The 27360-nt window shown below is 41.0% G+C and overlaps 2 protein-coding genes across 3 annotated transcripts in view; one reads left to right on the top strand and one right to left on the bottom strand.

The window, feature by feature from the left end:
* The window catches only part of LOC137973953 (dihydropyrimidine dehydrogenase [NADP(+)]-like), a 46707-nt gene extending 20078 nt beyond the window's left edge, over positions 1–26629 (bottom strand). The window contains exons 1-12 of one of the 2 annotated variants that reach the window (XM_068820860.1): positions 26295–26629; positions 20612–20722; positions 19823–19905; positions 18961–19048; positions 16912–17073; positions 15405–15488; positions 14447–14559; positions 7302–7383; positions 3018–3105; positions 1228–1335; positions 954–1123; positions 621–677 (exon numbers count right to left, since the gene is read on the bottom strand). In XM_068820860.1, the coding sequence (XP_068676961.1) occupies positions 621–677; positions 954–1123; positions 1228–1335; positions 3018–3105; positions 7302–7383; positions 14447–14559; positions 15405–15488; positions 16912–17073; positions 18961–19048; positions 19823–19905; positions 20612–20722; positions 26295–26327 (1179 nt within the window). In that variant the 5' untranslated portion in view covers positions 26328–26629. Of the gene's footprint in view, positions 1–620; positions 678–953; positions 1124–1227; positions 1336–3017; positions 3106–7301; positions 7384–14446; positions 14560–15404; positions 15489–16911; positions 17074–18960; positions 19049–19822; positions 19906–20611; positions 20723–25193; positions 25358–26294 lie in introns of those variants that run through there. The other variant, XM_068820861.1, reaches the window with a different exon arrangement.
* LOC137974415 (uncharacterized) lies at positions 11164–12347 on the top strand. Its single transcript, XM_068821367.1, has one exon. The coding sequence runs from the start codon at positions 11233–11235 to the stop codon at positions 11824–11826; it is 594 nt and encodes a 197-aa protein (XP_068677468.1). The 5' UTR covers positions 11164–11232; the 3' UTR covers positions 11827–12347.
* Positions 26630–27360: the final 731 nt, after the last annotated feature.

Below are 27360 nucleotides of genomic sequence, written 5' to 3' on the forward strand. Positions count from 1 at the left end.
CTGTACTATAAAATATGTCTGTGATCCACGTTCTTACCAATGTGGAAAAATTGGACAGAGTAAATCAACAAAACACTTCTATAAATGGGAGAAGTTATAATTCTATACATTAGCTCATAGAAGGCGTGCCCCTGTCCTTTTTTCAAGGTGTATAAATGTAATACACCATTATGTACTGTCCTTCTGGGGCCGGTTGCTCGAAGCCTGGTTAGCACTAACTGTTGGTTAGGAGGTATAAAAACCTATACTGTAGGTTTCCATGGTATTTAACACTGGTTAGCACTAACTATGCTTTGGGCAACCAATGCCAGGTTGGGTTAGGGTTAGGGTTAGTCAGACTAGTGTAATCTGCCCTAAAATATTAAATAAATGTGTTTTTTTTAGTTTGTTGCCTAACAATTATTATTATTGTTGCATATATTATTATTGTCTGTCAAATATCAATTACCCACAATCAAGAATACCATAATACCCTTTGTTTGTCCTCCAAAATTTTGCATGAACATTGTTTCCAGTTTCTCTTGGGACCATTGCAAGTCCGAAGAGAAAATAAAACAATGCTTATTTTTGATGGTGGCTAATTAAAAACTGTTAAATTACAAAAACAAAAAATAAATTACCTTTTTCGGAGAAAGAAATGGCAAGAACTCGCACTTCTCGTCGACTGCAAGCTGCATCTGTGCACAAAAAAATTACACCATTCCTACATGTAGAACCAGAAATTAATGACAAATTTAAACTAACATCATCAATAAAGAATTATTGCATTAAATGCAAAATGAGCAAAACATTCCATTCTTTGCAAATAAAACAAGGTCATTGTTGTTAAATAGACCACTGCCAACCCTCCTCAATCATCCAATTTGCCTGAACAATATCATATCGTTTTACAGTATCTCATAATATTAATTTACTTTAAAGACATGCTTGCTGTTACTTAATTTTCAAACAACCTCCTCTGGGACTGCTCGGATGTTGCTGAATCCTTTTCTAAAGATGACAAACACTTTACGAGCTCCGCAACGAAGAGCTGAGGTACAACAGTCAAACGCTGTGTCTCCGCATCCAAGCACTATGACATTCCCAAACAGTTCTGGTAACTTTGATTTGCATGAACACATTCCTTAAAGATGGAGAAAAAATTAATCTTAAAATTCTGGCCTCTTCAACAGGTGCAAACGAGCAGCTGTATAATTATTAAATGAATCAACACTGTTAGACACTGACCGGCTTTGCTGCCCATTGATACAACTGGCAAGAAGGCTTTCGAAGAATAAAAACCATTTTGGACACCCAATCCATCAAATATGGGAGAAAGTTTGGGCTCAGGCAAACCTGCAGGAGAACAAAAGAACCATGAAACAAATCTGCAAAATTTATTACCAAACTAGAGGCCACGTAAAGGCCCGAGAAAACAGCGTTAACATCCATTCGATTTTTTTGAACAGTAATGTCGAAACCGTTTGCCCCCACCCCCTCCCCTTCAACCATTTTGAAAAATGTTGAAACAAAGTTGAATCAATGTTAAAGGAGTTTAATTAAGCGTTTAAACTTTGCTTCAAAAACCATTGACAACCTTTCTTTTGTTTTTACGAATGTTGAATGAAGTTGAAGCGGTTTGCCACCCCCTAGCTTCTTTGAACATTGTTGGGTATGCGCGTACCCGCTAATCGGCCTCAACGACGTGTCCATGTCCATATCCATAGTGACCACCACGGCTGCAGCATGGGACTGAATACAAGGCCTCATGTGAACCTCAATCGGTTGAATCAGATGTTGATGCTGTGTAGAAAGCTCTTGCCCACTCCAGCAGTCAAAATCGATCAACAAAATTGACAGGATGTTGAAGCCATGCAATGTTGAAGCCCTTTGCCCTGGCCTTAAGGAGGCTCGAAAGGATTTTTAGCTGCACGTGCATAGCCTACACACGCCGTATCTAAGAAACACACGTCAGCTGAATGAATCAAATTTCAATCAACACTAGCGTGCGCAACACACAGGAAGTGAAAATACATGGCATAAAATCTTGTGAACCAACATGTGTTGGCATGACTGATGACTGGTTAAGGACGGTGTCTAATTCAAAGGTATTTTTGCATGGTTTACTGAATACGCGAGAAAAGCAGATCTTAACAAGTGTTATTAAAATCCAAAAGAAAATTGGGGGAAGACGATTAATCAACAATATTATTTTGTAAAAAGCTGTAAAATAAAAAGCAATATATGACGTTTTTTTTTTCCAAACTGAAGCTTGATTATCTCTGAAAAATGCGTGGTTACCCCCAATTTTCTTTTTGGATACCAAGAGCACTTGCTAAGTGCTGCTTTCTCCGCATAGCTTTGGACCACGCAAAAATATCCCTGTCTTAATAAGCACCACCCATAGAAAATCCAAGTATCTTGAGATGCGCAGAACATATGCACAATAAGAATAGTACATGTAGGCACTGTCCTTAAGACTCTGAAAAGACCGCACTTCAGATTTTGTCGCTGTTTGGGGCTGTTGTGATAAGGACAATGCAGCTGTCATAAAGCTTGTTCTAATTTATAATTTTTGCTGTCATTTTGAATGTCATAATTTCATACGCTGCATTCAATTTCATAAGACATTTAACTCAGAAACGAATTGCCCCATAATGCATTGCGAAAAGAATTGTGTTCCACAAAAGACCGTCTGAAACGTCCCAATGTTGCATGTTTTGCTATGGCAGCCAAATTTGAGGTGTTATCAAGAGCATCAGCACTTGAGGATAACTTTTCATTTTGTCCCCCTAAATTAAGTGCTGTTCTGACCAGTGTCATTTTTGAGGAACTACCACACCCTTGTCATATTAAAATGGTTGAAATTGCCACGAAATGATTACTACATGACTGTACATGTATAAGATGAATTTATACTTTGAGATGACGTTCTTGCTGCTGTCGCTGTCATCGCTGCTTAAGCAGCTAGCTCCCTATTGCACCCAGAGTATACCCTGCACAAAAAAATTATGATTAAAAAAAAACTGCTTCCCTACCAATTCCAATGAAAATGCTTTCATATCCTTTTTCCTTGAGAGACTGGATTGACAGGCCACCCAAGCCTAGACCTTTACCAAGCTCAATCTAAAATAAATAAAAGTGAATAATACTTCAAGCAGAATACTGAATAACTGGCATTTTAAGCAATTTAGTTTGAAGATTTCACAATAATTATTACAGACCATCAGCTGAAGACGGACTGACAGTCAATGCAGTGTGCAATTAATAAAGGTTGACTGATCAACCCACATAATAATAATAATAATAATAATAATAATTATTATTATTATTATTATTATTATTATTATTATTATTATCATTATCATTATTATTACTATTATTATGATTATGATCACAATTATTATTATTATTATTATTATTATTATTATTATTATTATTATTATTATTATTATTATTATTATTATTTTTATTTTTACAGTGAAACGGCAAAAGTGATTTAAGCAGATGAAAGCAGGAATTAGCTCCAGGATGTGGCCCATCGATAACAGCGTCGCCCTAAAAGCACGGAGATGAGTCAAGTGGTGGAAGCTCTTCATCAAATTAATGCAATGCAGTATTTAAACACCAAATCCCTTCATCGCAGTGGATTGGGAATATTGTTCTACCACTTCCCAAGAGAGGGCACCTCTCTGAAATGACCATGCAACTGCATGTATAGACTGAGGCATCACCCAAATGTCCATCCCTACCAAGGTTTACAATAGAATATTGCTGAACAGAATAAGGCCCTTCTTTCATCCAACCCTCAGGCATAACCAAGCAGGCTTCTGCACAGGAAGAAGCTGTACACAACAAATATTTATACTTAGACACTTAATGGAAGGGGAGGATGATCAACAGTTACCACTGTTTGTTACCTTCCGCAAACTTCAAGCATGGCTTTTGACTCTATTTTAACTGTAATGCAATGTTCAAAGTCCCGAGACATTGTGGAATTCCGGAGACAATAGTACAGGCAATAAAAACCTTATACATCAATTCCAAAAGTGCAGTATACGTTGACAGCCATCTATCCGAAGAATTCTAGGTCACTACTGAAGTCCTTCAGGGAGACGTCTTGGCCCCATAAATTTCCGTTCATTATTATTACCGACTTCACAATGAAGCAATCTGAAGGAACTCGCGGCTTTATTACAGCGCCTAGAGGATCTAGCAGATACCCAAGTGAAGTGATTAACGACCTCGATTTTGCTGACTATAAAATAATTATCACCCTTCTTGAGAATTCCCTCGAAGAGGCTCAAATCCAGCTAAATAGGACAGCTGCTGAGGCCTAGTCATCAACACAAAGAAAAGAGAGATATGACCAATCCCTGAACAAAGAAGACAACAGATTGGCTAACAATTTCACCTACCATAGGTCACAGATGGCTTCCAGTGTAAGCAATGTGAAACGGTTCCTTAGCCTTGCCTGGTCTGCATTCTGGAAGCTAGAGAGGCTGTCGTGATCCAAAACTACCCCCATAGAGCTTAAAATCACACTGTTTCAGATGACTTGTCTATCAATCATTCTATACAGAAGTGAAGGGTGGAAGCTTGAAGACAAACTCCACACACACAACTGTCACAAGCTAATAATCCTGGGTATCAAGAGATTAGAATAAAGAAGTCCTCAAGAGAGTGAAACAAGACCTACTCATCCAGCTGATACAACAACTGCTCCACTTCCTAGGGCATATCCTCAGGCAACCAGAGAATGAATTGGTCAACAAGTATGCTCTTTTCCACCCTAAACATGACAAACATAAGCCCCGTAGCCCAAAGCTGATGTTTCTTCAGTAAATTGCCAGCGTAATCAGCCAGGAATACCCCCCACGCCAGAAGAGACTCCAAGCACGGCACAAGAAAGGAAGGCCTGGAGAAAGTTCGTGACTGACTGATTGCAGCGCACTCAGCTGATGATAATATTAATGATGATGATAATGATTACTTAAACTGACCACTCCCCATAGGGGCTTGTCAGGGCCAATGAAACACAATCAGCAAAACGACAGAACAGATCGAACAACAACAACCACTGTTAAGAATCCCAACTGGCCGGAGACAAACCAGTTGGCTTTTAACAAGTGCAGCTGAGAAGTTGAAACAGGGACTACCAGGATCAAATGTGACCGTCCACGGGAAAACCAACAAAAAGGTGATGACACGGGCACGCTATTTTAGCACGCTAGACAAAAGAAATTTTCTTTAACACGGGAGTGCCGTGTCGTAATGCATGCCTCATTAAAATTTTCTTGTGTCTGATACTACAAGTTGTAAACAACAGAGCGTGTTATACCAAACAAAAGAGCGTGTCAGCAAAAGTAAAATCGAGCACCGCGTAAAAAGACACGGAGTGAGTGAAATTGCATGACAGCTGCGCCAAAACGCTCGGTAAAAAACCAAGTATAACACGCTACTCCCAAAGCCGAGTGAGGGCCGACTTACCTGCGGAAATAGCTGAAAAATCCAGCAGAATGCAGTATTGTGCAAAAGTAATGCAAACATATTTCACGGAAATTCGCGGCTTTTCCTGGCCAGGAACTCCGGATCTCAAGGAAAGTGTCTTAACCACTCAGCCACACAGTCTTATATTATTGTTGTTGTTGTTGTTGTTATATTATTATTATTATTATTATTATTATTAATATTATTATTATTATTATTATTATTATTATTGACTCAGGTACACTCTGAAAAATTAAAGGAGGTTCAATTCAGGTGACAAAAAATAATAATTTTGGTAGTAACCTGTAACCTCTACAGAGAATGCATAAACTGCCAATGTACATGTATAATTATTAAATAAATATTAAATAAATGTTATTAAATAAATATCATTATAATTTAATGATTTTGATTCAAAAAAGGCTTTTTTTGTTGGGTAGTCATTCCATCCAACGACATGAACCAGTTACAGTGTAGAAGGATTAGAGATGGTATCCCTAGTGGCTTTCCAAGACGGAATGCCATGGACTGATTCATACCTGTATTAATAGTTATTATACAGTGTAGAAACACAGTTAATAATCTAGTGAAGCTATGATCTTCGCAGTTATGATCGCAATTTTTGACAATTGCGTAGAGAAGCCTGAAAAATTCAGGACTTCAACAGGGTATAAACCCGTGACCTCGCGATTCCAGGTGACGCTCTAACCAACAGAACTATGAAGCCACTGACGTTGGGAGCTGATCATTTGTAGGTTCTAATGGTCCCGTGAGGAATGAATCAAACCCCGTTGAAGTCCTGAATTTTTCAGGCTTCTCTACGCAATTGCAAAAATTGCGTTCATAACTGCGAAGATCATAGCTTCACTTGATTTCATATCCGCAGTTCACATATGATTCATTTCATATACTGTTTCATCATTGATTCATTCCTCACGGGACCATTAGAACCCACAAATGGCCAGCTAGAAACATCAGTGGCTTCATAGCTCAGTTGGTTAGAGCGTCGCACCGGAATCGCGAGGTCACGGGTCCAAACCCCATTGAAGTCCTGAATTTTTCAGGCTTCTCTATGCAATTGTAAAAATTGAGTTCATAACTGCGAAGATCATAGCTGCACTTGATTTCATATCCGCAGTTCATATAATTTATGATTCATTTCATATACCGTTTCATCAGTTAATAATCTGTTATTAAGAAATTAAGGCTGACTTCAAGTACTGCATACTGTACAGTATCAGTATCGTAATGACAAATGAACACAATACAATTGCTACGTAAAATGTTCTACAAAATTCCTGCCTTGCACTCTGAGCTACTGCTGCATTGTGCTTTGTAACCTCTACAATATCCTTCAAACATGGTACCCAAGCTAATAATTCATGCTAGCCCACATATAGAGCAAAAAAAAACTTCTTGACAATAAGATTTATTATAAAGTATATACTAAAACAGTGGATAGTGTTGAAGGCATGCTCTCTGATTTGCTACTCAAACCCTGAATATTCTTTGCTATTCACTCCCATGCAACTTGCGCAGCATTTGCGCCCAAAAATATTGTAACCGTTGCAGAAATAAATGAGTTAAAAAATCATCTTTTTGTGCTATGTTATTTATGTGGCTAGGTAAATATCCACCACTAGTTAGCTACAGGCTGTACCTCCACTTTGTTGAATAGTTGTTAATAATAAAATCATTGTTACCTATCGTTTGGACATCTGTTGTTTACTTCCATATAATTATGGTGATTTGGGCTAACATGGTGTTTTTGCCAGTACCAGTATCTCAAAATGTTAATAATAGGAATAAGCACTATAGGTGCCTGCCAATACCTTGACACCAAGGTCCTTCATTAACTCCACTTCAAAAGTGACTGCATCATAAGGAAGTCTGTACTGTGGGATCTCAGAGGAGCTACGAAAACATACATGGATGCAAAAATTTACCTTAGCACTTTAATACATGCACACTGCAAAGATTACCGTTAGTTCCCGTAACTGAAAATAGTCCCTACTATCAGAATTCCACCTCTGGCAAATACTTTTGTATCTAATCAAAAGACAAGTCTGTATAATTATATGAGGCAAGCTAAATTTAAACGTGGCTGAATGTAATTTAGGCGAAGTTAAACTTGAGCCAATGCAGTCAGCAGCACTCCGCGGGAAGCCATGCGTGGGGGGTTCGCTTTTACAGGGTTTGTTGCAGGGGCATTTGTATTGCGTTCCAGCTACATTTTCGTTCGTCTTTGTCTGCCATAGCTGAGTGCTTTTGCTTTCCGACTGGAATCATGACTTCTCGCCAAACGAATACCAGTCAGGAAGCGGCTTTGTTCGGAATTCCATCGTCCGTGTCTGCATCGATCTCCACTCCACCAGGCAATACGTCGTCTTCTGCGAGCCACGCTTTGGCGCCGAGTGTGTCCACTTCAAGCGGACTTTCTCCTTGTTCAACTGTGCCTTTTTCTCCGGAACTTGCTGCCTTCATTTCCCAAGCAGTTCAGGCCGCGGTTCAGTCTCATTTTGCTGCTTCATCGGCTCATCCGGTGCCGTCTAGTGCTGCTGTTTCAGCTCCTCCAACTTCGCTCGCCACTTCTGGGGGCGTTCCTGCTCCCCTGAGCAGCTTGGCTTCTTTGTTTATGGACTCCGGCGCGGGGTTCCCGCCGAATATCGCAGCTACACAAGGTAGGCCATTTCCTTTAGTAGTTCCTTCTTTCGTTTCGAGATTTTCTTCGCCTTTAATGTCAACTGCTTCGTCATCGGCCCTCGCGTCGAGCAGTCTCGCACTTGGGACATCCCAAGGTGTGGTGTGTAGCACAGGCATGGCTGCTACTTGTCTTGCGGATTAGCCGTTTGTCGTGGGCCCGGGCTTTTCGCCAGTTCCAGCGAAGCTGGTGAACCAGATCGTGGCAGGCAAGTACATTGACTTGTCGGAGCTGCTGGCCGCTAATCTCGATCGCACCGAACAGGAGCCACAGCTTTTGCTTGATGGTCGTCTCGTGCTGACAGCGCCCCCCAAACGTCAACGTCGGAAAATTGAGGACATTGCCGCGTGGGTTGAGGCCTTTACCGTTTTTTCTTTAGTGCTCGCATCTTTCTTCCCTCATCGCTGGAAGGACTTAACTTTGTACAAGCTCCTGATTTTGCACACTCATCGTCACTTCAACGGTCGCGTTTGGTTTTCTTACGATCAGGCTTTCCGCGAGCATGCAGCGGCTTCGAAGCTCACGGATTGGTCGGTGATGGATGCCCAGTTATTCAATTTCCATGCAGCTGGTTCTTCAGCCCATGGCCGCCCATCAGATTCTTTGGAACCAGTGGGTTTGAGCTCCTCGCGGATCGTTTGCATGTCTTGGAACAAGGGCCGTTGCACAGCCCCGTACATGTCGTGCCGGTACGCGCATCGTTGTAGCATTTGTGCTGGCACTCATCGTTCCTTGGATTGTGGCCCGGAGAAACCCTCGAGGTCTGACGGCGAGCGGAGATCAAGCTCACCATCCTCCAGTTTCAAGTCACGTCGCCAATAATTGCTTGAGGACGATTCGTTCCCCGCCTAGTTGAGGGAGCTTGTCCTGTAGTTGACTTGTTCTATAGTAAACCTAGTTGACATTGACTTTTGTTGTTTCTCATACATGTTGATTTGCCGAGTACTTATTTTGTTATTACATTCTTCTAGTCTATCTACTGTGATTGTTAGGTTTTATTCTATTAAATATTCCTATTTATTTCTTTTTTCGTTTCTTTTTTCTTTTTTTTCATTCACCTTCCCCATACCAATTTGCTTATTTTGCGCTCCTCTTCCAGTGCCCCTTGTTTCTCGTCCGGTCTCCATGGTGACTCCTTTAAAGGCACAGGTATTTGCCCGCGAGCTCGCCAGCCATCCTGACCAGTCTGCTGTGAGGTTTGTTTTGGATGGTCTCCATAGTGGTTTTAGGCTTGGTTTTGATCATTCTCGGAAGCTTAAGTCTGCCAAAAAGAATAAGCCCTCAGCCGATCAGCATGCTGGGGTCATTGATCGGTACTTGGCCAATGAAGTGTCTCTTGGAAGGGTACTTGGCCCCTTTCCGTCCCCACCTTTACTCGACCTCCATGTGAGTAGCTTTGGAGTGATCCCAAAGCGGGGGCAACCTGGTAAATGGCGGCTCATTTCGATTTGTCATCTCCAGGAGGGCTCAGTGTCAATGATGGCATCAACCCTGAGGATTTTTCCCTGCAATACATTACGGTTGACCAGATTATTTCTATGGTCTCCAAGTTTGGCTGTGGGGCTCTGATGGCAAAGTTTGACGTGGAGGCCGCTTATCGCAACATTGCAGTGCACCCCTCGGACCGGTATCTCCTGGGCATGCAGTGGCGGAATCAGTTCCATGTAGACTTAGCCCTTCCCTTTGGTCTCCGCTCTGCCCCCCACATCTTCAATTCAGTGGCAGATATGGTAGAATGGATCCTCATCCATTCCCACAATGTCCCTGATTTGCTGCATTATTTAGACGACTTCATCACTGCCGGCCCTCCCAATTCTGACCAATGCACTCGTAATTTAAACACGTCAGTTACTGTGTGCAATTTGTTAGGGCTCCCTCTTCACCCCGATAAGTGTCTAGGGCCTTCCTCGGTTCTGGTGGTACTAGCTATCGAACTTGATTCCAATGAACAGGTCGCACGCCTCCCGGCCGACAAGTTTGTGGCATTACAGCAGCTGATTACATCGTGGCTCTCCCGTCGCTGGTGCACTAGGAATCAACTAGAGTCCCTCATCGGTCATCTTCATCACGCTGCCAAGGTGGTCTGGCCTGGCCGCACCTTTTTACGCCGCATGATCAACTTGCTCTGCTGCTTTCGTCGGGATGATCATCCCATCCGCCTAAATTCTGAGTTTAAGTTGGACCTTCAGTGGTGGCACCAGTTCCTCTCTTCTTGGCATGGTGTTTGTTTTTGGCTTTTTCCCGGCATGTCTGCTACTCCTGACCTCGAGGTGACTTCTGATGCTTCAGGCTCCCTAGGTTTTGGTGCCTTCTTCCAAGGAGCATGGTTTAATGGGTCTTGGGTTTCATCCCAGGCATCCCAATCAATTACTTATAAAGAACTGTTCCCCGTGGTGTTGGCTGCTCACATCTGGGGTCCTCAATGGTCTAGGAGGCATGTGTTGTTTCGATGCGACAACGAAGCTGTCGTTCACATCTTAAATTCCCGTACTTCAAAGATTCCTTGTTTGATGCGTTTGCTGCGCCATCTGCTTGCTTCCGCTGCCCATTTTAATTTCTCCTTTGCCTCTCATCATGTTCCAGGTGTGTCTAATCGTATTGCTGACGCTTTGTCCCGCTTTCAGGAGTTCAGGCGGCTTGCTCCAGAAGCTCAGCTGTTCCCAGTGCCTGTTCCACATCAGATTTTGGAGGAATTGACTGCTCCGTCTTAGAACAGCAGTGCCATCAGTTCCTGGTCCATGGCTTGGCTGCTTCTACCTGTAAATCCTACACGGCTGGTCAAAAGAAGTTCATTAATTTTTGTACTCAGCTGGGCAAACTGCATTCTAGTGGTTCTCCGTGCCCTGTTGACGAGTGGACATTGTCTTTTTTCAACTTTTTTGGCCGGGTCTCTTCGGCATTCTTCCATAAAGGTCTATTTGTCTGCCGTGCGCTCTCTACATATTGACGAGGGTTTCCCGGATCCTCTTCTTAACTGCCTTCGTTTACAGTGTGTGGTTAGGGGCATCAAGCGCGCTCAGGGCTCCTCTTCTTACTCACGCTTACCAATCACAGATGGGCTTATGACGGTAATCTTTAAGTCTCTCGACCTCTCAGTTCCGGACCACTGTATGTTCTGGGCTGCGTGTACCCTTGGATACTTTGGTTTCTTGCGATCCGCCGAGTTCACGGTTCCTAATCTCGCATCCTTCTCCTCCACCCTTCATTTGTGTGTCCAGGATACAGCCGTGGACTCAGCCACCGATCCTTCATGCTTACGCATTAAGATCAAAGCTTCCAAGACTGACCCTTTCCGCAAGGGTTGTTTTATTCATATCAGGAAGGGTCGTTTCCCCCTGTGTGCTCTTCAAGCTGTTATGCAGTATTTGTCCCTTAGGGGCAGTTCAGGAGGCCCCTTCTTCCTGCTCCAGGATGGCCGGCCCTTGTCTCGAGTTCTGCTCACTAGCTGGATCCGTCAAATTATGGTGGCAACTGGCATTCCTGGCAACTTTTCTAGCCATAGCTTCCGCATTGGAGCAGCAACGGTAGCAGCTCGCAATGGCGTCCCCGCCCACTTAATTCAGGCGTTGGGACGTTGGACCAGCAATGCCTTCCAGTTGTACATACGCACACCATCCGAGGCCTTGGCGGGTTTCTCCAGTCAGTTGATTTCTTGAACTCCTTCACGTGGATTTGGACCTCGCGGGGCTCTTTGCGTCTCACCTTGAGGCTCTGCTGACACTGTGCTTGGCCTTCAACATTTGTTATGCCCTGCGGATTTTGGCCATGCCCCTCATGCGGATTCTCTTGTTTGCTCGTGCCTTACAGTTGAGTGCTCTGCGGATGTTTGCTTTACTCTGCCAGACTGGCCGGTGTGTCGACCCTTTCGTAAGTACCTCCTGCTGGGCGAGGGGAAGGTGCTTGGTCTTCTCTTGGGGTGTCGTAGGTCCCACGTCCACCCTGTTCGCGGGCCCTCCGCCCTTCCAAGCACCTTGTTGGGCGTAGGGTCTGGGTGGTTGCCGCTCTCAGGGTTGCCATGGATACCTGCAAGCTTGGCTGGCTTCACGCACGGCTCCACCTAAACCAAGGCACCTTCCCCAAGCTCATCAATTGGCGATGAGTTTAAATGTGGCTGAATGTAATTTAGGCGAAGTTAAACTTGAGCCAATGCAGTCAGCGGCAGTCCGCGGGAAGCCATGCGCGGGGGGGTCGCTTTTACAGGGTTTGTTGCAGGGGCATTTGTATTGCGTTCCAGCTACGTTTTCGTTCGCCTTTGTCTGCAATAGCTGAGTGCCTTTTTGCTCCCACTCCTCCCTCCCCTTAGTGGTAAGTATGTGGATTAGGTAAGTATTTCCACTGATTTATCAGTGTGACGGTGCCGGGTGGTTGCCGCTCTCAGGGTTGCCATGGATACCTGCAAGCTTGGCTGGCTTCATGCACGGCTCCACCTAAACCAAGGCACCTTCCCCAAGTTCATCGATTGGCGATGAGTTTAATGGTGTTAAAAGTATTAATATAATACAAGTTTTAACAGCAGCTAGATTCACTCAAAAATTGACTTTTTCACTCCCAATAGTGCCACTTATAGATTTTACTCTGTCTAACGCCAGACAATTTTACTCGTCGATGGGGAACCCCACGGGGTTGAAAGGGTTAAGACCTTTGTGAATAAGGGAAGCCAGCCTGGTTTAGCGGGCAAGCCAACTTTACTGCATGGGGCCTTGTCCCCTATGGTTCATTCTCTTCAAAATGCCCTTTTACCACTTACAGGAAAAAGACTGACCTCGCAGTTAATCAGATTCCCATTTTAATGTAACTGAAAAGCTCAGTGATTAGCCCTTTGACACCTAGACTGGCCTACATGTAAACTGGCCAGACTTAGAATTTCACTCTGTCTAACGCCAGACGATTTTACTCGTCAATGGGGAACCCCCAGGAGGCAATGGGTTTAATCACTCACTGAAAAATATGTTCCATTAATCATTCACTGACACCTAAAGCGGCCTAAGCTGGCCTAAACCGGCCAGACTTAATTAAGTATTATTATTTTTACTCATTCTAATGCCTGACGATTTTACTTGTCAATGGGGAACCCCCAGAAGTCAATAGGTTAAAAATAATCATGCTTGGATTTTTTCAGGCTTCTTCACAACAATGCTTCAAATTAATTCATAACTCTGAAGATCTTTCATCAGGAAAATTGTTTCATACCTGCCATAATATTACAATAATATTATATGCCAGAATTTTAAGTATTAATTTTATACAATGAATTATTAGTAGTATGCAAGCTAGCCCAATATTTTTTTTTACGGAGATCCTGGACTGATCAGCTGAATAGAAATATACTTATAATAATAGGTTAATGGGTGTAGTTGAAAATGTTGACCCCTAGTCCATGGACTACCCCGACAGACTACCCTAAGTGAGTGCTATAGCTAGACGGAAAGCAGCATCACAAATAGTGCTAAGCCTACACATCCATTTTCAGCAGCATTGGTCCATAGTATTTAAGTCTAAGCACCCATTTTAAAAAGGTTACAGGGATGCCAACCTCTGGAGATCTAAATCTGGAGATATTTTCCATCTGGTGTCGCCAACACCCCACCCCCCCCCCCCCCCCCCCCATGATTAACTCACCCATTCCCCCTTCCTCCCAAAAAATGCACTCACCAGAGATGAAGAAATGCATAAACAAACAATGAAACGAGTTTTTTAACTTGGGGATACAATTTGAGCCTCCAATGGAGCAAAGTCTCCAGAGTCGTTTTTATCCGGGAGATTTGATGACCCGTACGGGAGACCGGGAGACTCCCGGATAATGCAGGAGAGTTGGCATGTATGAGGTTAGCTTTCAATAATTGTTGTGATGGCCGATTACTTCAAGTAAGCGAGGTGAAACTGGTGCAATAGCCCTTTTCACGGTTAGTTTTCCTCATTTGCAATACAATGTAATCTAACGTGGGTGCGAGGCAATTTCGGGTGAAAACTACAAAATAGCCCGAAATTGCCTCACACTTTTGCTAGATTACATTGTAATGCAAATGAGAAAAACTAACCGTGAAAAGGGATATTCCTGAATTAAGTTGCATGTGGCCGTGCAGATAAAAATAAATAAGGTATAAAATTATGCAATGTACATACATAATCGATTCAATAATTGACAGTTCTTTCAATAGCACTCATTCGAAATAGTATTGGTAAAGTTAGACTACTTAGGGTAGTCCCTTTGGGTAGTCCATTGCGAAACTCCATGAACTAGGGGTCAGTGTTTTCGACTTTCCCGTAATGCCTTACCTTAACCCACCAATATAATTTTCCTTTTCAAATATTGTCAAGTTTGTGTAACCCAGACGAGCAAGAAATGTCGCACAACTGATTGAAGCTGGACCACACCCAATAAGTGCAACCTGAAACCAACAACAATCTCTACATTAGTAAAAGACCTACTAAATACATGTATGTACATGTAGGTAAACAACCAACTCTGGTCACTTTTTGATAATTCTGACCAGTTTAATCATTTTCCCTCCATTGCCTGAACAGATTTATTGAGGATACATCATTTCGGACATTCATGACAACCTTTTTTTTTTTAAAAAAAGGAGTCCCTCTTTCCCCGCTCGGTCCACTGAGCCCTAAGTAAAAATAAAAGCAGGTACCAGAATGGCAGCACAACCACTTTTTCTTGTACAATGTACCTCCCAGTTTTCATTTTCACCTCATGCACATTCCACATTTTAAGCAGCAAAAGAGGGGCTGCTTGTAGTCTAACCTGTTTTGTGAAATCTGTTCTGCATGCACAGTATTTTATTTAGCAGTCAGATATGACCAGAACGATTTCAGTAAGCGTCAAAAGGTGTGCCCTTGCTCTTCTTCCCAACTTAAACATCACTTGTGTCTCGGAATACAGACAATTAACGTCACAAAGTGTTTCCCAAATGCTGCATTTCAAGTAAAGATTGAATGCTGCATTTACCCAAAGCTAAAAATGGCGCTAACCTTTACCCTTACCTTATTGTTGGAGAAAGGTAACAAAGGCTTAGACTTAAAGGGACACTTCGAGTTGGATGTCAAAATTGAGCATGCATCTAATGCATGTGTACACTGTAGGCGCATTTCTTCTCTAAACAACTGCGAAAATTGCATCCACAACTGCGAGGGTCATAGCTTTACTTGATAGCTCTTGATCACTGCCGGTAACATAAGAAGTCTGTTTGAATTAGCAATTCTTCCAACTACAAGTTATTTCTACCTTGGTGTGATAGCTCTCGGGAAGTTGATCAGCAGGTGGTAATGACGGGTCACGTATTTGACTTATCCTCATGCTCTTAAAGATCTGGGTTCAAAAGAGAAAAGTAACGCAATGTAATCTTTCATACACAAAAAGGAGTGTTTTATTGAGTTTTTAACCACGAAGCAAAACCTCAGAATTTTGGGCAAGTACAAAACACAGTCAGGTCTCAGGTCACAGGTCTCGTTCACAGGTCTCTGTTTTACCAAAACAGAAACAAACCAAAACATTCATTAAAGCTAACCTTGGGCCTATACACTTTTGTTTACATGTAGGTCTAATTAGGCCTAAGGTTAGCATTAATGAATGTTTAGGTTTGTTACTGTATGATTGGTAAAACAGCGGAGACCTGGGAACGAGACCTGTGACCTGAGGCCTGTGTTTTGTACCTGCCGGAGAATTTTCTCCTTTTCCAACTAAAATATATCGAAGAGTTGCAAATTCACCTTGTGTTCCCTATTCTGAAATGATAGAGTTTGCAGTTTGCATCAGGCATGTTTCTTTTAACCCTAAGCGATCGCGACGACGGTTATAGCTAAAAACCTTTTTGAAGCGCAACAAAATAAATAAATGTAGATAACAAGCATAAGATTCGATGCGAAATCAATCCATTGATCGATGAGTGATCAAGCAAGAAACACCGTATGACGCATAATTATCTCGAGTCCTTTGAAAGAATGATTCGTTTTTGGTTTTACGGTGTTGTTTGAACGAGTAGACGCTTCTGCAAACGAGTGGTATGTGATATTTATCACACGGTTCCCAACCTGGTTCAAACGAGTGGACTTTTCTAGTGAACGAGTGGGCAGTTTTTTTTACACGGCTGACCAGGTCGGTCGCACGAGTGAGCCAAGCCGCGAGAACGGCTTAAAATTAAAACTGCACGGGTGTAACACGGCTTCCACACGGAATTCCGGTCATACACGGAAAGTCGTTACATTTTGCTAAGTATGACTGGTTCAGGCCAGTTTAGGGGTGAAAGGGTTAATAAAATAATATTTTGTTCCTCATTAATTGTAAACTTTGTTTCAATCTGAAGATATAACTACTCAGAAAGAGGCAAAATTGTAGCACAATAAATTATTATTATCTAGCTACATTGTTATGTGCATAATGCCATTTACAGCTGTAAAATATTCCCTTGGTCATTCATCATTTTCAGCAGTTTCTTTACACGACTTTGCATTGACAAAGTTTTGGAAACACAATACAACAAATTTAAAATGACCCAAGATACAAAAAAAAAACTTTGCGACTAAAGATTAATGTGCAAACTTGCAACTAAATTTTCGTATCTTGGCTAGCTCAAAATTGTGACTGATTTTTTTTTCCAAGCCCTGGTCATTATACAGTAGTGCATCTTCATGTTTGATGCATACATCACCTTCACATACAGTTACTCCAAGAAGCTATGTTGACCAATTAAGCCTGACACTGATAATTAATTTACCTACATGCAACACATTACCTCCGTAGCAAACTGTTGTAATCCACCGATGTTAATAGGTCCCTCCTCTGAGGCATATAGATTACAACCACCAACACAAAGATCGCTGGTGGGACAGACCATACCACACGTCAAACCCAAAGGATTATCACTGAAGATTGCTTTTGCAGCTCCATAATAGTTCTGTGTTAAATGAAGGCAAAACGATGTCTTATATTGGGCAGAGTGAAGGTACCGGTGTCAAGGACCTGTTCACATGCAGGCAGGATAAATTATGTACATGTACATTGCAGATTTGTAAATGACCTAAGAAGCAGATCAGTAAGGGTGCACTGTCTTGAAACGATTTCAGACTCTACAAATGTACATTAAAATACATCGTACAGCTGTATAATTTATACACAGAAGGTCCTAGTCTAGACCAGTAATATCAGCTTTCTTAAACTCAGGGTTTTTAATAAGAGCCGGCAGCAGGCAAAACTTGCCGACTATTGCACATGAACTCACCGCCTACTTTTCCTTGGAAATAACCCTAATTTTACGAATAACATGAGAAACATTCGCACAGAACACAAGCCTTGGATTGGCAAAGTTTTGTTTGTGAAAAACAAAAAGACACCCGACTTCCGAGTAATTTCAGAGGTGATTTCTGTTTTCCTGTCCATTCAAGAATAGAGCACACAGGAAAAAGTTATTGCTGTGCATGTGAACTCGCCGTCTACTCTTCATTGGAAATAACCCCAAATTTTACGAATAACATGAGAAACGTTTGAATGTACAGAACACGAACCTTGGATCAGCAAAGTTTTGTTCATGAAAATCAAAAGCGACACCTGAATTCTGAGCAATTTCAGCGACGATTTCTGTTTCTTTGTCCATGCAAGAATCGAGCACACAAGCTTTTGACAGAGGCAGCAGGTTCAGCAGTCCAGTACTTGGTGTAAGCTGCCTGATTTGCTAACAAAGATGACAATTTCTAGCCCTTTCGACAGTGTCACAATACGGCATCCGCAAAAGGTCTTTTCGGTCACGACAGTTGAAATACATTGCACCCAGCCGTGTAGAATGCAAAGGAGCCTTAAAAGGGTTACAATGTACATGTACATGTACTGTATCATGTCACACTATTTCCCAACATACATTGTGTATGTTTCGCCGTCAACTGAATTTCAACAAAAAAAATTAGAGTATGGTATTAAACATGTACTTTTTCTGGACAAAAAAAGCCAAGATGTAATGATATCAGTGTTCTGTTCAAATACCCTAATTCATGCTCCAGAATACAGGAAATGCTTTCTACATTGTACATGTAAGAGGCCAAAATTTCAAATTAAATTTTCCCAGGGAAGGATGCCGCCAGACCCCTACAAGCTCATGCCTTTGGTGCATGTTGTCCATTCTCCGCTTACTCTTATTAACGTATGGCCAAGAGATTTCGTAGTGAATCAAACAACACTGTGCTGCTGAATAGCGTTTCTCAAGACTTTTCTAGCATGTCTACACGCTGCAGGGAGATTGTATTCTACCAAAAGCATAGGAATCTGTGACACTTCCACTGCCTTTCCACTGAAAAACTTTCTTAACTGAAAATTCTGTTTGAATGGAAATTGAGCAGAACGTGTTAGTCTGGAATTAAATTTTAGTACTAATTATTAATTTATTTGTTCTCTTTATTATATAGGTATTAAAGGTTTAATTTAGTCATTTTCAGTCCTTTTTTGTCTCAGTCGTTTTCGCTTTGAGAGCAGATCTAGAAGTTTCCCTTTGTGTAAATTAAGTTTTTGTAACTTTCTTTGCTTCGAGCAGCCAATTCAGTTTACCAGCTCCTAACAAATGTTTGGATCACTTATCGTCAACTTTCTGTTTCAAGATTAATTAACTTTACTAGCTACAGTTTGTGTATCCAATAAATTTTGTTTTCTAGTCTTAACTGCTTTTCAACACTTCTGTAAGTTGACTTGCAGGCATCGTAGGCAGTCATATTGGAAGAGTAAAGCGATGTGTTAACGAATTTTATTGCTGGCGTTTTATTATAGTAATTAAAACCAATGTACCAAATGAATTTAATACCTTGTTAGCGATACTGGTAATAAATGACTTGATGTCTAACTGTGTGGGACAGCTCTTCTGGCATGGCGCATCAGCACATTTCAGACACCTGTCAATAAGAAAAAGGCAGTGTAGTTTTGACTGCCATTTTCCAACAGATGGCCTAAGGGTGGGAAGTTCAAGGCTTAACTTTGCTTCTGAGTTTCTTCCCGATACAAAAAGCTTTGCTTCCCACCATCTCTGTCTCCCGCCACAGTGGTGGGCCCAAGGCCTTGAAAATGTACTCTCAAAATTCAAGGGTTTTCAAGGGTTTTCAAGATGCATACGAACCCTGTGAATTCTATGGGTGAGCTCTGGCAACTCTCCGGGTGAGGTCTGGAAGGTTGTAACGCTGCATGCAAGACGTCTGTAAAATATTTCCAGTCTCTTTTGTGTCCTTCTACATGTAAACCCGTTCCAACAGCCCACAAGGGTCAGTCATAGACATTATGTTCCGATATTATGAGAAATGTTTGTAAATTAGACAGAATACACAACAGCTGAACCCTTTCTTCATGTACAGTATTAGTAACTACCAGTACTTTTTTTTTTTAATAAACTCATGTTTTTTAATACTTAATGGGCTGAGCATGCATGTACTATCCATTCATCTGCTCTCACAGCTTCTTATTGCTCTGCATTGCTGGTGGTTTGCTTTTGGCACTCCCCTCTCCTCTACAGGTGAGTTGTCAACCACAGTTGACCCTTGGTTAGGTTGCCATGGTCATTTACTGCCATTTTAAAGCCCTGCTTGTCACCTCCTTTGCTGTTGGGTACCTATACAAATGCTATGTTTTTAACAAACTAAGGCTGTAGAGGCATATCAAATCACTTTTATTAATACCTTGAAGCTTCCCTAAGAGCTGCTCTTTCACTCAGTGTTGTGTGCTTGACATCATCAAAATTATTGTTCAGAGATTCACAGTTCTGAAGCACAGACACAATGAAAAGTAATTAGGGACGAGAAAAGCAAGTGGCTGAGCACACACTATTGCCTACCACGACCTTCACAAAATTATGTAATGCTAAATAAGAGCTTAAAACAAGTACTGTAAGGTAAACGCTGTAGAAAAACTGGAAACATATGAAATAAAAATACAGTTCATGTGCATCACTCGCTCTACAAAAAAATTCAAAAAAATAAAAATAAAAAAGGAAATTGCTTGAAATGATCTTAATCAAGGGTAGAACTTCAGATAATAAATGATTATTCGTCGTTTTGTCAGACGAACAAACATTAATTAATTGCAATCTTGAGCTCTTTGTTCTATTTCCCTCATATACACAACAATAATATAATTATTCCATGTTTCTAGAAGGAAAGTTAAAATTGATATAATAATATTACTCTTTGACTCCTTGGAGTGAAATTTAGCAGATTTTACTCTGTCTAACGCTAGGCTACATGTATTTTACACGTCACCTGGGGGGTGTCCTGAGGAATCAATTAGTTAACCAGTCATGTCCCCTAGCTCCATTAGAGCACCAACATTAAGACTCACACATATAATAATTATGCATGCAATCAATGATATTAATCTTAATCCAGGGTCAAGTTCTCTAACTTTCAGCTGATTGAAATTTGACAAGGGTTACAGCAGATGACAGTCAAATTGAAGGTATTGCAACTTACGGAACATCCTTTTTCCTGATTTCTTTTCCAGTGCTTCCTGCTTAATTTGGTTACGGATGTTGAGACTAAACTTGCATGTGGTTTTATTTTGGGATTCAGGGCAAGCAAGTTCTGGAAAAAATGTACTACTGTTAGTTGACACCTTAAAATAATTGTGTACTTCAGTGATGTTCTTGGTCAACGATAACACCCTTTAATAGCCTTGTTGCATGGATATACAGTAACTTGATTTGTTGTTCTAAATTAAGCCAGGTAAACCAAGATTCATTGTTTGACCAATTTCTCCAGAACTCAAAGCAAAATACTAAAGGAACTCGGTGTATAACATACAGTGTTTTATTCAAAGCTTACCATCAAAAAGCTGGCAAGTTACATACAGTATTCATTACCGTAATGATATTCTTCTATTAAAATAGTAAACAAAGTTAACCTCTTTCTTTAATATACTGTCATCCTCTTCTGTACCCTGGGTACAGTACAAAGTTGGAGAGAACACTCAGCAATTCAAAATCAATGGTGGAGGATGAAATAAACATTTGGTGGCATGACCCCAGAACCCCTTTTCCATGCAAGAAACCAGTTCAGAAATTCGAGGGAGTTTCTGATTGGGCAAATCAAAAAACCAGTTCTCAACAGATGTTGCGACAAGCAGCGCTGCATGACATTTCAGCCAGAGATTGTTCCGATGGTCCATGTGTTGCTTCACATGGTATTGAGGTCGTATGTGGGATGAGTTTCAGTCGATCTCAATCTGACTGGAGGGTTTTTCTCTGGATACTCCAGTTTTCCTCCCTCGTGAAAATTGACTCTCAGTTGACACGATCCGAGCGGATACCCTCAAAAGGGATAACCTCTGGTATCTCTCCCTTTCATTGTATGAAAATGAATAAAGTTTCGTTTCGTTTCTTTCTTTCTTCTTTCTTTCAGTGCCTTTAACACGTACACTATAAGGGCTTTGATAACTTGGTAGCTAAATTATTTTGATTATGAATTTATGCATGAGATCGCTTGAAGATTACTCAAGGTCGTTTGACAGGAGTCGGGGGAATTGTCGCAATGTTGCGTTACTCTGCCACGTGCTCTAAATCACGAGTTCTATGTTGATTGTGTAACCATATCGAGTGACCCAGGGGTGTCATATTGCAAGGAGGATCGTATTGATTCGGGTGGCATGGTAACGTTGTTGCTGATTTAGAATTAAAGTCTGTTTTTATACTCGTCTATTAGTGTGGAGTTTTGATGGTTACTTATCGTGACAGGAATTAACTAAAAAAGTTGAACCACGTCAACATTTTGTTGCAACTGTGTCTGGGAACAGAGGACTCAGAGGACTCAGGGACGAAAAAAGTTTCTTGCATTTCAAAGTCTTCCATTCTGCACTTTAGGCAGTGACCTCTTCGACTAGCTCTTTGTTTTTACAGTATGAAATCCTGTTTCAAGTTTTACACATCTGACAATTAAGGTTTTGCTCTGAGGGAAAAAATTTTCCTCGAATAAATCAATCTCACACACCTAAACTCAATACAACATCATTAATTTAAAATTGCACCAAAATTATTAAAACTGTTGACAGAAGTGAATAGCCATCACTGGAATCACAATTTTCAGGAATGTTCAATGATGCACTTCATGGCATCCCGTGGGAAGCAGTCTCAGCTTGGCGGCCAAAACTGGTTTGACAAGAAATCTGAACTGCTTTCTCGCATGGAAATGTGGTTCTCGAGTCGTGCCGCAAGGATATTTTTTCTTTTGTCCTTGACAGCTGCTTTGGAATCGCTAAGCATTCTCTCTGACCTTGGAAAAAAAATTTCTCTGGGACCCAGGGTACCTCTTCTGATACTGTATCTAAAGTACATGTACAGTACATGTAGTTCTTGGACTTCTCGTTAATAAGCACTACATAATTTGTGCCTCTTAACTATTGTTTTAAGAATTATTTATTGGTCCGATCGAACAAGCTTACTCACTAACCTTGTATTGTTTATTCACCTGCATACAAGAAGAATCTACTTCAATACCTCCATAACTATGGTACTGTATAACTCTTCACACAAATTCATTACAGTTTTCCAGTACATGCTGTGGCGGCGCGCCGCCGGCACTCACCTTGACTCCCTCATTCACAGACTGTACATATCATGCACAATCCACTTTCAAACACATTCCGCTTGGTTGGGTAGATATACATGTATCTTAAAGAGTTCAATGTTTACGTGTTCTGTGATGTCCCCTTTGTGTGTCTTTTCTGCCCTAACATTTTAATTATTTACATGTATTTTATGCAATTCAATTTAACTTTCAAGTTATTTTTAATTCAGGCCTTCTGATATTACGCGATGGTGTGATTTCGCACAATCGACCTCAAATCGCATCGGATCACACAATTCACGAAAAATCGTATAATTCACAAAAAGACGCACAAAATTCATAAAATGAAACATAAATCAACACGTTTCTTAGAAATTCCTGCATAAATACGCCATTTTTAAGATCACCTTCGATTTCGTAAACATTGCTTTTTCTTCGACGAAGAAGGAAGTTCCCACCTTCTGCCCAATCTGACAGCTCACGATCGAGCAAGAAAGTACCTCACAGGCCACGTACACTCCACGTGGACGATGGACTGATGTTTTTCTCGTCGTGCAATATTAGGGCCTTTTATACAAGAGAAAATAAGCCCCGGCTGGCTCTGGCCACGGTGTACAAAATACGCAAAAGGAACTATTTATACGAATATATATTCCCAGGTCAATATAAGCCGCAGCTTGAAAAAGACATGAACATAGATTTTGTACCATTTATATGGGGTGAACATTCGAGTCTTATTTTCTCTCGTATAAATGGGGGTATGGCCCTATTGTGATTGACCATCTTCGGAAGTTCGTGGTTGACGAGCACCTTGATCATCATTTGGCATGTTGGCTGTGTCCTTTCAACTTTTAACGTGGTGCACCGGTAGTGCAGAAGACCTCATTTTTTTTATTTATCCCAACTAATGTCGAGATACATAATTACTGTTCCTTTGTGTTCAAAATGTCTTAAGGGCAGCAAAAAAAGTGTTTTTCTTAACCTGAAACCTTATAAAACAAGCTTAAAATTGCTGAGAAAAAAATCGCATAATTTACATTATTTACCGCATAATTTGCCTTTCTAATCGTACAATCTGCCCTGAAAAAATCGCGTAATTTGCATTTTTTAATCGCACCCTATCAGAAGGCCTGTTAATTAAGAAGCCAATAGCTTTTGTTGATTTCATCTCATTCTATGTAAAATCTACTGTTTCCCTTGGAAGGGTAGAATAAAGTTGTTGTTGTTGTTGTTGCTGTCAATCAAAGGAGATAAAGATAACTTCTTCCTGTTTACACTGTTACGAGCTGGAACAACCAAGAGATGTCCGCGAACAAGGCATGAATGAAAATAACTCCAAAGTACGACATAGGGCACGTAACAAAAGTGTGACAATGAGCAGTTACATTTTTATGAAGATGCAAAATGTTGTCTAATCTGACCACAAGTGAAGGATCTACTGAGCAGAAGACAATAATTTATTATTATTATTCATGTGCACTTTGCATTAAGGTTGATTTTGCAGCACTGTGAACGATTTGGTAAAAGCCCTACATTCTGAACATTGCCTGGCCTTTCCAAGACATTTTGCCGTGAATTCCAAGTCCAAATAGTCATTAGAAGCAAAAACATCCATCCCATGTTCTGAGGACACGACATATCTAAAGAAATTTTAACTAGCATGAACAGATCCAGATTCTTTTGATTGCATCAAAATATATCGGCTGAATTGCTCATCATTTATCGGTCCGTTCAAATGTGAGATCCAAAGATCTATGACTACGTACATGTATTCTATCTGAAGGACTGCTCTGTGTGAGTTGGGACAGCTTGTGCTGTGCAACCACTCACTCAGGCTTGCTGTATATAGAATGACTATAACCAACAAGGAGAGTTATCTATCACTTCATATCCAACGTGCACTCGTAGAATAATAAGTATGGGTTATTGACCAAGCGTGAGGTCAAGATGACTGGATATTGGCCAAGTTCTTTTTTTGCGTGTTTATGGACCGAGACGAAGTCGAGGTCCATAAACACGCAAAAAAAGAACGAGGCCAATATCCAGTCATCTTGACCGAACAATCTTGGTCAATAAAGGATTTATTATATGACTTAAAACACCAAAAAATGATCTTTGATCTTGCGGGACCAAGCGAGAAATCCCGAGCGGGCAGTATCGCTCCATCTTGCCCGCTCGGGTAGCCAATCAGAGCGCGCGATTTGGTTCATCTTGCCCGCTCACAGAGCTAGTCATATAATAAATAAAGGATATTACATGGCCGCACGGAGATACAAAATTTCTCTTAGACTATTGAATAATATTTCACTCATTTGCTGCGCTGACACTCATGAAATAATTTTCAACACTTGAAGAGAAATTTTGTGTCTCCAAGCGGCCTTGTAATATGCTATTTATTATACACACACCAATGAAATACTAATTCATTTCATGAAAGGCATCACAGGCCAAGCACATGTCGCATGCAGGCCAAGCCGTTCGGAAATAGTCTTACCTTGAATTTTTCTTCACCCAGAACTTCGAGGATGGTATGAAATAAGCGGGAGAACGTGTCAAAACTAATTTCGAATTGCTTCCACGTGTTTTCTTGACTGACTTCCTGTTTATTTTACAACACTGAAAGCAGCTGAACGGTGACGCAGAGCAGTGCAGTGCAGTGAAGTTAAGTGGCGCGTGACTACTGTTTTGTTTCAGCGAACCTTCCGATGATTATCACGCGCAGATTTTTGCTTTGTGTTTTGTTGAATAATTAATTTACTCATATATCATTGTTTTACTTTCACGGGCGATTCTTAATTAATTGACCACTTTACGTTCCAGTAGTGATGATAACGATATTATTTAATCCAAAGAGTTGTAAATACTGCGAGATTCTTTACAGCTCCCGCACATGAATAAAATGCACATGTGCAACAATCTTTATTAACCTGCTAATAAGTTTTTTAATTGATGCCTGGGGTATTTTGTAAATTATTTTCACTGTTCAACATCAAAATTATTACAACACTTTTAAATAAAAACTTGCAAGACTGGTAAACCCACACAAGACACATGACAACGCAGGCTGTGCAACCCTCGATGTTATAAAATTCTTCACGCTTCACTCCGATATCAATGATCGTTCATGCGATTACAAAAATAAAGAATATATTCCTTAAGGGGTATTTTGCAGATCATGTTCACTGTTCAACATCAACATTACTACAACACTTTTACATAGAAACTGACAACTGACTCTTAATCAGTAAACCCACACAACACACATGACAAGTTACGCCGTACTGAGTACCAATAGTACTCTCGATATAATTCACGTTCCACTTCGATATCAATGATCGTTCAGGCGTTTACAAAAGAATATACGCCCTAAGCTTGCTGCTTTTGAGAGCTGTAAAATATGATTGCCTCCATACGCATTAGAAAACAATGAGCTCGCCGTACTGAGTACCAATAGTACTCTCCATATAATTCACGTTCCACTTCGATATCAATGATCGTTCTGGCGTTTACAAAAGAATATACGCCCTAAGCTTGCTGCTTTTGAGAGCTGTAAAATATGATTGCCTCCATACACATTAGAAAACAATGAGCTTACCTCTATGTCCGGAGAATCTCTTGACAAGGCCATAGTCGAAGATAACACTTGCACTCAGTTCCTTTCCTTGCGGGTTTTCCAATAGCGTTACGCAATATCACCACGTGACTCGCATCTTCGGCTCCCCAGTCAGGGTTGTCTATGATCATAGTTAGTACAGTGATTTTATAGTTGACTATAAACTATGGTATAAATGAAAATAATGTAATTTAAAGGTGTCGTTCTTCTGGCTTTTAAACTTCGAGTTTAAAAATTACATCATGTCCTCGTGACAGTGTTCGACACTAACGCTTGCCCCGGGCAAGCGCACAAGAAAATTCTACCTCTTGTCACGCAAGTTCAAACAGCTTTGAAAGGCTTAAAGAACATACTATTGGACAATTGGCATTTAACTCAAAACCAACCTAATCTCAGAGATATATTCAAGGAATCTCCCTTGATCTCTTATAGAAAAGGAAAATCGCTTAAAGATATGATTGTCGAGGCAAAACTGTGAAGGTCACTAGAACACCATAGTCGCATTGGTCTGTCAAACCCATTTTACACACATCGTACACAAAATTGACGTTTTTACAAGCCTCCATTGAGCTTTAATGGGCAGCGGGTCTTTTGTAGAAGGTGGGCAACCAAAAAATCTAGCACTTCACGTTGCAGTTAACTCTGCACGGCCAAGTTCTACATGGCCAACGTTTGTATTATAAACGAACCTTTCCTTGTACTTGAACCAAAAACACATAACTGGTTGCCCAAAGGGCGAAATTAGTAAGAAAGTAAGTGTCGAACACTGCGTATACATCATATGGGTGTGGGTGCATAGCGACACAAAATTTAGGTGGCGTGTGTTTGTGTACTTTTCGGGTGCCTTTCCTCTGTGTCTTCAAAAGAGAAAATATGTCAAGGCAGAAGACTGTGCAATAGTTTTCCTGAAACCTTCTCAAAAGACCAGAGTTGCATAAGAGAATCGCAGTTGGAAACGGCATCGGCCTGAAAAACTTGCAGCTAAACTATTCACTGAAGTGGAGGTGGCTAGTTGTGGAAATAGGTGTCTGTCCTCTGAGAGATCATT

The sequence above is a fragment of the Montipora foliosa genome, chromosome 10 (genome assembly GCF_036669935.1).
Source record: "Montipora foliosa isolate CH-2021 chromosome 10, ASM3666993v2, whole genome shotgun sequence".
In the NCBI taxonomy this organism is placed as follows: Eukaryota; Metazoa; Cnidaria; class Anthozoa; order Scleractinia; family Acroporidae; genus Montipora; species Montipora foliosa.